This window comes from Budorcas taxicolor, chromosome 22, assembly GCF_023091745.1.
Source record: "Budorcas taxicolor isolate Tak-1 chromosome 22, Takin1.1, whole genome shotgun sequence".
NCBI classification, from domain to species: domain Eukaryota; kingdom Metazoa; phylum Chordata; class Mammalia; order Artiodactyla; family Bovidae; genus Budorcas; species Budorcas taxicolor.
In genome coordinates this window covers 43,934,297-43,944,583 of record NC_068931.1, presented here as the reverse complement: position 1 = coordinate 43,944,583, position 10,287 = coordinate 43,934,297, and the positions used below count along the sequence as shown (strand labels likewise).

The 10,287-nt window shown below is 44.8% G+C and overlaps 1 protein-coding gene across 1 annotated transcript in view; it reads right to left on the bottom strand.

Moving 5' to 3' along the window:
• Window positions 1–2,957: 2,957 nt before the first annotated feature.
• Window positions 2,958–10,287, bottom strand: part of CEP192 (centrosomal protein 192) — a 72,453-nt gene continuing 65,123 nt past the window's right edge. Inside the window, exons 42-43 of the mRNA XM_052660615.1 lie at window positions 10,127–10,185; window positions 2,958–3,319 (exon numbers count right to left, since the gene is read on the bottom strand). Of these exons, the coding sequence (XP_052516575.1) occupies window positions 3,178–3,319; window positions 10,127–10,185 (201 nt within the window). The 3' untranslated portion in view covers window positions 2,958–3,177. The remainder of the gene's footprint in view (window positions 3,320–10,126; window positions 10,186–10,287) is intronic.

The window sequence follows — 10,287 nt, the reverse complement described above, 5'->3', positions numbered from 1 at the left end:
GTTGCAGAGCACAGGCTCTAGATGAGGGGGCTCAGTGGATGTGGCACACGGGCTTAATTGCTCCCACAGCATGTGGGATCCTCCCTGACCAAGGATCGATCCCATGTCACCTGCACTAGCAGGCAGATTCTCAACCCCTAGACTACCAGGGGAGTTATGTTAACCTCTTCAAAACATTTTTTTATTACAAAAATACTTAATAGTTGAACATGGTAGAAAGTTCAGACAGTCCCATGAAAGGCAGCTCCCCCTCCGCACATCAGGACAGGGTCGTAAGGAGAGAAGGGGCCTCACAGGTGGCCCAGGTAGAAAGCGCCTGAGGCAGGTCCATCCTCCTCACTGGAGGCACCTGGAGGAAGCAGGGAGGGGAAGGAGTGTCTCCAGGATGTGCTTGCCTGGGTGTGCTCTGCTCCCTGAGTCAGAGCCAGTGTACCTGTCAGACCCACCTAGTGCAGTGGGAAAAGTGTGTGCAGATATTGTTTTGGCAAAAATGTAAAGAAACAGGCACTGTTCACAGAAGTCTGGCAGGACAGCAGTTGGGAACGTCCACCAGGTCACACTGACTGCCCTGCTGTCCCATTGACCGCGCTGCCACACTCCACCCAACATAACAGCTACACAGGTGTAGTAGGAAAAGACCGCAATGGCTAACATGTCCGTCAACAAGAAACTTCCAGTTTGTCCTTTGTCTTTGGACTTTGGTTATGCTTTCTCCAATGTGGGAGATGTAGGTTTGATCCCTGGGTCAGGAAGATCCCCTGGAATGGCAACCCACTCCAGTATTCTTGCCTAGGAAATCCCATGGACAGAGGAGCCTAGCAGGCTACATGTAAATATTACACACATTTCTTCATATGTTTATTCCTGGGCGATTCCTCATGGATCTTTTCTTCCATTACTATTTTCTTATATAGAAAGACTACTGATTTTGTGTATCAGTTGTGTATCCAGTTACATTACCAAATTCGCTTTATGATTTTTAAAGGAAACTCTCTTGGAACCCGAGGTGGACGACATCACTGTCCTGTCTCAACTCTGCCCCCTCCACCTGCCAGGGTCGTGCCTCGCACAGACGGGGGCTGAAGGTCCCTGCCTGCTCTTGACTCAGCCCTTCCAGCACTTCTCCATTTGCACAGCCTGCTTCTGACTTGAGATGCAAGTAATTATTGTATATATTTACCATGGACTCTCGATATTTCTATGGAAAGATAAGATACAGACACTCATCCATTTGTTCAGACCATGAACCCTCCTCTCCCCCTCTCCCCTCCTGCACTTCATGCACTGAGGCTTCAAAGAACCAGCCTTCAGTACAGGTGCCTGTCAGTCAGATGGGCCACCTCACCCAAGCACCTGGAAGGCAGAAAGAGAAGGTTCCCTGTGGGAGGGCAGGGGCTGGGAGCGCTGCCCCTGACCCCCAAGGACAGGCCTATGGAAGAACAAGTGAGGGGGATCAGGCCCAGGGTCAATGCATGTGGGCCTCCGAGAGTTTAGGAAGCTGCTACAGAATCAGCCTCTGGGACCCAAAGGACCAGTGTGATGCTGACAGCTGTGGCAGACCCAGGGTTTGGCATGGCGGGTCTGCAGTGCTCGCTGTGAGTCAGCTCAGATGATGGGAGTCCCTGCCCGGATTTAAGGCCTCAGGGAGCAAGTCTCACATGCGGCTGAGTCCACAACATGGCCTGTTTCCAGGTCAACTCCTCGAAGTGATTTCGTTGGTCAACCCAAGTGCAGGGAGAACTTCCTGAATGAGGGGCATGGGGCTGCCTGCTGACCTGCGGGGGTACTGAGAAGGAGGCCTGGGCCAGCCCTGCTCAGAATGAGCACACGAGCACCTCCACGTGCCCACGGACATCTTCTGGGGGCAGCACCGGACACACAAGACAGGACGTCTATAAGACACAACTGGCTCTTCCTCCACCTGCTGTCAGAGCTCGGCTGCTCCGAGTTCACCACTGCTCTCAGGGCTCAGAGCACAGGTGAAAACTCACAGGTTCCCTTGGTCCCAGGCCACTTCCTGGGGATGAAATTAAAAACCTAAAGAAGAAACAAAACCAGGAAGTATCTGTGTTAAGACTGAAGGGAAGGTTTTAACCAAGAGGATGGGCAGTTCCTGGACCACCTCTGCTCTCACCTGTGGACAACAACCCACGTGGCTGGCAGGTAAGATGTCCTGGGCTTGCGCACAGGAAGGAGTGCACTTCCCTGTCTTGGGTGTAAACGTTGGGGTCAGAGCCCTCCCGGTGGCAGCTCTGCACATGCTCCATGATCCTCCTGCTGTCACCAACATCAGCCACGACCCCCATGCTGCTGCACAACACCTACCAGCAATGGCCACAACTAGTGGAACCAAGGAAGTCACAGCACGGGGGCTCTGTCCCTTTCCCTGGGTCCCAGTGGTACCTAATGGCTGTGCCCTTCTACACCAGGTTCTGAAGTCATCCTGTTCACCTTTAACTTCAATAAATGCTCTCCTAAAATACACCATCAACCTCTCCCAAGTGTCTACACAGATAAGGACACTGACCCACTCTGGAGAAAGACAGTTTCTTTGGAAGGAAGCTTTCCTTTCTATTCTGGGCAACTAGCTAAAAGACCGGAGAAGGCAATGGCACCCCACTCCAGTACTCTTGCCTGGGAAATCCCATGGATGGAGGAGCCTGGTAGGCTGCAGTCCATGGGGTCGCACAGAGTCGGACACGACTGAAGCGACTTAGCAGCAGCAGTGGAAAGACAAAGGAACCAAGAAGGAATTGCTTAAGGCAAACAAAACTTTGTGATGGAGGAGAAAATTCACAGAACAGAAATGTAGGAGCTTGGAAATATAGCAGAATAAAGTGATATTCTAATTTCTGTATGACATCATATAAAAAAGACAAGTTAAATGGAAATTAAGTTTATTTCTGGATATACCAACTAAAACATATGCCAAATTTATTCAGAATATCATCATCAATGTAAAAATAGAACTCTCTTCTCCCCTGTAAAAGTTAAATACAAGACTGTAGGCTAGGTACATGATTATTTTAGTCAGGTATTAGCTTCTCAAAGCAACAAATCTACAGTTACAGACATCCAATTTATCATACAAAATATATACAAATGCATAACTGTAGTGTAGAAAAAATGAAATTACCAAAATGTAACTTAGGTCATTTACTTTACACACACTGGATTCTAGCTGATGTTTCCAAGAGCTTCCCCAATGAGTCGGACGGCGACACTCTTGCCTTCATCTGTTTGAACAACGAGCAAAGCTTCAAACTTGCCCACAAACTTGGGCTTGAACTGCACGGGCATGTTGATGTAGTGCTGGGCTCTGCAGAGAAAAAGGGATGTCAACATGGCATCAGGGCACACAGAGCCCCCCAGTCACACGATGCCTGGTGGAGAGTGAGTCTGGTCAAGGAAACGGGAGCTGTGAGGCTTGGAGCTTGGTGCTGCGTCTGCAGGAACAGGAGGCAACCAAGCCCAGGAAGGCTCAGGGCGCATGTGCCAGGAGCCACCCCATGGCTGCAACCAATGTTTACTGGGGCTGGCAGGTTTGCTCCAAAATTCTTGGGAAACCTACCAAGAGTTTCCTTGAAAATTTATGATCGTATTCTACTTGAGGCACATACAAGTATTATGTTGGCAGGTTTGTTTCTGCTCACAAAACAAGGTTCCAAAAGCTTCAAAAATAAAATACATCTTTATTCCTGAGGGGAACAAGATGCAGGCCCTTCCCACAGCCCATCTGATGCCACCAACCTTCCGCCATAATGGTTTTTAAGTGAAACCTCACAGCTTTCAGACTCTCCTCAGAGGGCAAGTGCCTCTGATCTCAGCCACACGTGTGCGGGCTCAGTAGAGGAACCAGACTGCGCTTGTTTCCAGCATGTTTCCTGACCCAGCACAGTGGGCTAGAAATTCAAAAAACAGGCCAAGTTTTTAAAGCCCTTTTCCTGGGTGTAACAAAATATACATATTGAAAGTCTGGGTCATTTTTCACCAATGCATTTACCTCATTTTTCCACATCAAAGCAAAGCTGCTTTTAAAGAAACTGGTACCTGTTGATGGCACTGACAAATGACAACTTTCTCTTTCACGTTAGCATCTTAATCCTCAGGATAATGTAGTACAATCTACCAACCTAAGAGGCTTTGTAACTTATGAATTACTAAAATGCATTAAAATATCCAAAAATAAATCTTTAGATGATTCCATAATTAACAAAGTTCAATATGGAATGCAGAACTCTATATTTAACTGAGAAAGAATTTTGAAAAACATACTATGACAAATATGTATCACCTGCTTTAGATTCACACACTGAATAAACTGGGACACAACCTAGGAAGAACCAGGGTCCACACAGCTCCAGCACCCAGCAGTGTGGTGACCAAGGGGGCTTTACACCCATACATACATACATACACACATGGGAACATGTAACTGGAAAGCATGCTGACACAACGTGGAGATCCTCAGCTGAGGACAACTTTTGCAGCAGAGGCATGAGAGCCAGTGCCTGATGGTGCAGAGGCAGGGCTGGCAAGATGCCGGAAACACCTCAGCCCCTCACAACCATGAACCTATAAACTTCAGCAGCCCGAATCCTTCTTTCTCTGGAACTTAGGAGCGTCCCTCTGGCTGCTCACCCACAAGGCCAGCTCGCAGAATGCAGGCAGGTGTGAGCCCCGCAGACGGGGCATCAACTGCAAAGTCTCAGCAGACTAGGCTTGAATAAACAGTCAGCAGAGGACACTCTAGGGGCTAAGTGGGAACACAACAGATTCTTCTTAAAAAGTCATGAGAAACAGGGGACCACCTAAAGCCCACAGGAGAACCTTGACCAAAACCCCACCCGTCAGTGCCCCTCTTCCATCACCTCCACCATCACCTACCTTCTGTGGGCAACAGGATGTGCCCAGTACATGCCCTCGCCCCATGCCTCTGCCCCAGGCAAACCCCCAGAACCTACTGTCAGCTAACAGCCCTGCTGTAGGACAGCCAGGACAGGGGACCTCCTGGTATGGAGCAGAGCTCCCACTCGAGGAGTGGGGCTTGCTAGCCCCATGGCAGGCAGCCCCTGAGAAAAACAAGGTGACCAACAGGGCCTGGGAGGGGCTCCCCTGGAGCCTCGCACAGACTGTCCACCTGCCAAGTCCAGCACTGTCGCTGCACCAGCCTCTACAGCTCACGAGACCGTCCAGCGGCCTCACCCCTGGGAGAAGTACAAGCCCCCACGCTTACACGGGGAGTAGCCCCACCCCTGTTTGTGAGAGGATTCTCAGGGAGCTACGGGAGCAAGGCTCTACTTCTCCAAAGTGGAAAGAAGCCATTCTTACGTATGAAGAGGCCAGCTTCCCGCCTTCCTCTATGTAAGATCTAAGCCTATGCACGTGTCACGAGGGAAGAGTTTTCTACGACGTAGAGTTTACTTCACCTGGTTGAACAGATCAGAGTTACTGCTTTGCACGCATGGTTTTCTTATTCATATTTCACCAAGTTTATACTGAGTTGCTAATTATTAAAGTTTTCTTGATGGTGGAATCTGTAACATTACATATTTACCCTAAGTTCCATAATGAAATGTATCAGAATAACTTCAGTACCTGCCACCAATAAAGTATAAAATTATCTTATTTAAATCTCTTTTCAAAGTATAAAAAGTTAAAGATATTTTAAAGTAATAACATGTTCAAGAGTATAAAGCAAACATAGGCAATCTGAAATGCTACCTTATGTACCCTGTCCAAATTTTGCTTCATTAAAAAATATTTTCTCATGTTTCTAAGCTCTCTTAGATACTGTGACATGACCTAGGCTGCACAGAAAAGCAGCGAGTATTTAATTTAGGACAGCTAAAAATGTTCTAGCACTGGAGTGGCAAGTCATCATGTTCAACTGTATAAAAATGTCTACTTTGAGATGGCAAGAATGAACACATCTTAGATTTTAAAACTGTTTTTCAGACAAATTGAAACTAAGCAAAATGCCATCTCACTGATAAAAAGTTCCATGATAAGAATGCTTTAAGCATCACCCCTGTCACATCTACAGCACTGCAGGCATCTGTGTGTGAGGAGGAGGAAGAGCTCAGGGACAGGACGATGGGCAGCCAGGCAACCAGGAAGAAGGACGCTACCAGCTGGCCACAGGGTCAGATGAGGAAGCTGACGGTGGCAATGTGAAAATACTTTGACCTGTTCACTGCCAAAACTACATTTGCATTTAGGTCGTGTGGTCTCCTGTAAGGCCTCCCAGCTCCCAGGCAACCACAAACTGCCCATGGACCTCCCTCGGCTAGCCTTCTCACAGCCTGGCTGGGAACAGAGACTGCTGCATGTGATGCTACTAGTATTGAACAGAAACAGGTCTTTTCTCTGCAAAGGATCAAGAAGGAGCTGATTTACAAATTTCAGCTATAATAGTTTAAATTTTTAATAAGTCTGTGAAAGCAAATTAAGTGAAAAATGTGAAACTATAATGTATTCAGGAATGAAAGTTGGAAAAGGAACGTTCATCTCCAGGTAGATTGACTGCACCATCCTTCAGTCATAAAATGGGCAACAGTGACATAAGGCCTTTTCCCTGGTAGCTCAGCTGGTAAAGAATCTGCCTGCAATGCAGGAGACCCAGGTTCAATCCCTGGGTCAGGAAGATCCCCTGAAGAAGGAAACAGCTACCCCCTGCAATATTCTTGCCTGGAAAATCCCATGGACAGAGGAGCCTGGTGAGCTACAGTCCACAGGATCGCAAAGAGTCAGACACGACTGAGCGACTAACACACTGACAGAGGGCCAAACAATTTAACAAGTTACTGTAAGTCCTGAGTCTTTATCAAAACTGTAGATGAAGTGAATGCAAATATTGTTTCTTAAAAAGCTGTTAGCTCTTCAAATAATTTTTTTTTTAAATCTGAAGGTGTCTTAACTTTTTAAAACACAAGTTTATTTTTTTAAAGATAAGTGCTCCTTGAAACAAAGATCTGAAGCCCCAGGTGTATGCTGGTTTACACAAAAGTGTTCCAAGACCCCTATGCTTCATGCTTAAAGACACAATGCCTGCGAAACACTGATCAAGGTCAGGGACGTGAACCAAGTAGACAGCAAACAGGAAGCAGAGTTATTCACTATGGCCATCATGATAAGGTTCAAATTCAGATAACAGCAGTGTTCAGGACTAATCATTCACTCAGGATCAATTTGTCCTTAGTTACTAAAAAGGGCCCCAACTGGGAATTCAAATGACTATCTGTGAACAGCGAACTGCTCCTGCAGCTCAGCCTCAGCTCGGCAGAGCCAGCCTGCTCTAAGCACCCTGGAACATCACTAGTCTCAGGCCCCAGGGGAGGGACCCACAGACCAATGGGAGAGGAGAGCTCAGGGCAGAGAAGTGGGAAAGTTTGGACTGGGAGTGTTTAAGGCCGCCATCATCCACGTTCTCGATGAAGAGGCTGGCTGGGAAAGCGCTGACAGAACTGCGACGCTCTGTCAACACCTGTGGGTCCTGCTGGGGCTTCTCAGGACCCCCAGGACTGCCTCTCACGTATCCTGTAACAAGTCCAGGTTGCTGGCACCTTTACAAATTAGGACACTGAGGCTGAGAGAGGTCTAGGTGTATTCACTGCTGACTCCACACAACTTGTGCCTTTGGGCTGGGCTCCTAAGAGGTAGGTTTCCTAACACGGAGGATGGGGGAATGGGGTCAAGAAGGGGAAGAAAGTAGGAGGGGTGGAGGGAATGACTTATCTTCCAACAACAAGAGGAAGCGCAAGCTTCTGAGTCAGTGTTGCTGGGCTAGTAACTCAGTCAGCCCTCGATTGCCTGCAAGGGGCCTAATTTACACAGAATAGAACATGCCTCTAGGACTGCTTCCTGATGCTAAAGTGAAAGAGCATATAATAAATAAAGTTTAATTAAAGATTCAAACATGAAGATAAAATTATTTTTTAGTATTAAGTGCAATGCAACCCTAATGTTAAAATTGTAAATATCAGTGACAACCCAGTTTGAAATTTCAACCTTTACAGGTGTCATATGGAAAAATAAAATTAGCAAGTAAGACCCCAAAACAATTAGCAAAATTGATAGTACATACCTATCAATAATTACTTTACATGTAAATGGATTAAATGCTCCAATCAAAAGAGTGGCTGAATGGATACAAACACAAGACCAGCATATATGCTGGCTACAGGAGACTCACTTTAGATCTAAAGACTTATACAGACTGAAAGTGAGAGGACTGGAAACAATGTTACGCAGAAGTAACCCAAGTGCCGTCAACAGGTGAACAGATGAAGATACGGTACAGACACAGTAGGATACACCCAGCCGTAAAAGGAGAATGAAATCTTACCACCTGCAACAACATGAATGGACTGAGAGTATTATACTAAACTGAAATAAGTCAGAGAGACAAAACATCAAATGACCACACTTACATGTGGAATCTAGAAAACAAAACAAATGAATAAACATAACAAAACAGAAATAGAGTCATGGAGAAAAAGAACAAACAGGTGGCTGCCAGAGGGGATGGGGGTACAGGAGGAAAGAAACAGGTGAGGGAGATAACAAGGCACAAATATCCAGTTCCAAAATAAATGAACAGCAGGTATGAGATGTATAGCTAGGGAACACAGCCAGTAACTGTGTAATGTATATGTGTGGTAATGTACCATCCTCAAGTTAGTGTGGTGAAATCAGTTAGAAATGTACAGAAACAAAAACAGAAATACAGTAACTAAGAGTGTTGTAGGTCAATTACACTTCACCCTCAAAAAAAAAAAAAACCAATGGTAAAAAAAATATTAAAAGCAGCCAGAAAAAAAGACACATCAGGCAGAGGAATGAACACAAGGATGACAGTAGACTTCTTGTTAGAAACAATGTAAGCCAGATTTATAAGATTTATAAACCTGTGCAGCAGGTTTATAAGATGGGAGTGGGGGTAATACTGTCAGAATCATGTACTAAGCAAGACTGCCTCTCAGAAATGAAGGCAAGGGACTTCCCTGGAGGTCCAGTGATTAAGACTTCACCTTTTAACACATGGGGTGCGCGTTAGATTCCTGGTTGGGAAGTTAAGATCCCACATGCCTTATAGCCAAAAAGCCAAAAAACATAAAACAGAAGCAATATTGTAACAAATAAAGATTTTTTAAAAATGATGGTAAGATAAAAATATTTTCAGACATTAAAAAAATGCATAGAAAAGATCAGATTTGTAGTTGGAGAAGGTGGTGGGTGGGACTGATAAAAAGTACATCAAAACTTAGAAAGCAAAAACTTCCACTTGTAGGATAAATATGCACCAGGGATGTGATATACAACATGGAAAATACACTGAACATGTTCTGTTATATATGAAAGCTGTTGAGAGAATAAATCCTAATAGTTCATGTTGCAGGAAAAAAAGCATTATATTCTGTTTAATTTTGTATCTATATGAGATGAGAGTGTTCACAAAACTTACTGTGATAATCATTTCATGATGTATGTAAGTCAAATCATTATGCTACACACCTCAAATTTACACAGTGCTGTGTGTCAATTACATCAATAAAACTGGAAGAATATATATAAATACCTTAAAAATGAATAAAAACAAACACTAAAAAAATAAAATAAGCAAGGATGGCAAGAAAATGAGGCCTTGATTTAAGAACAATATAGGATTATTTCAAGAATTACACTGGAAAACAGGATAATAAAAGTTTTTCCAATTAATCTGGGAAGATTTTTGTCCAAATCAGTAAAAATTTAAATCCTTGATTCTCAGTGTGATGCAAGTTAACACCTGACCCAAAAATTACTCTGAAGTTAATCATAAGACAACAAAGGTTCTAGTTAAGTATATGGCTGTCAAAATACTGGGTAACAGGAGTCACACCCTAAGTCCAAACACTGCACAAATCTGAGTTGTTACTCACCACGTACACCCACAGTCAGACTGTTTTCCCTGTAGGCTCCTCATCCCCTTCACCATGTGCTTAGTGCTCTGGGTGTTGGTGATGAAGATGAGGGGATGTAACTGAGGGAGACATCACAGTCCTAGCCCCCAAGAGCAATCTCAGTGTCCTGAACACAAAGAGCTACACCAGGATGAGAACACTTTGATTTATGATAAACTCACCTCAAAGAATATTTTGAATGTTTGACGTAGAAAGGCTCTCTGGGACTTAAAAACTTGAGCTGGAATTTAATATGAAACACTTTATGAAGTTACACAAGTTAGATATCTGTGCATATTTAAATCAACACATCATGCATTTGCTTATGTATACCCACAAGATG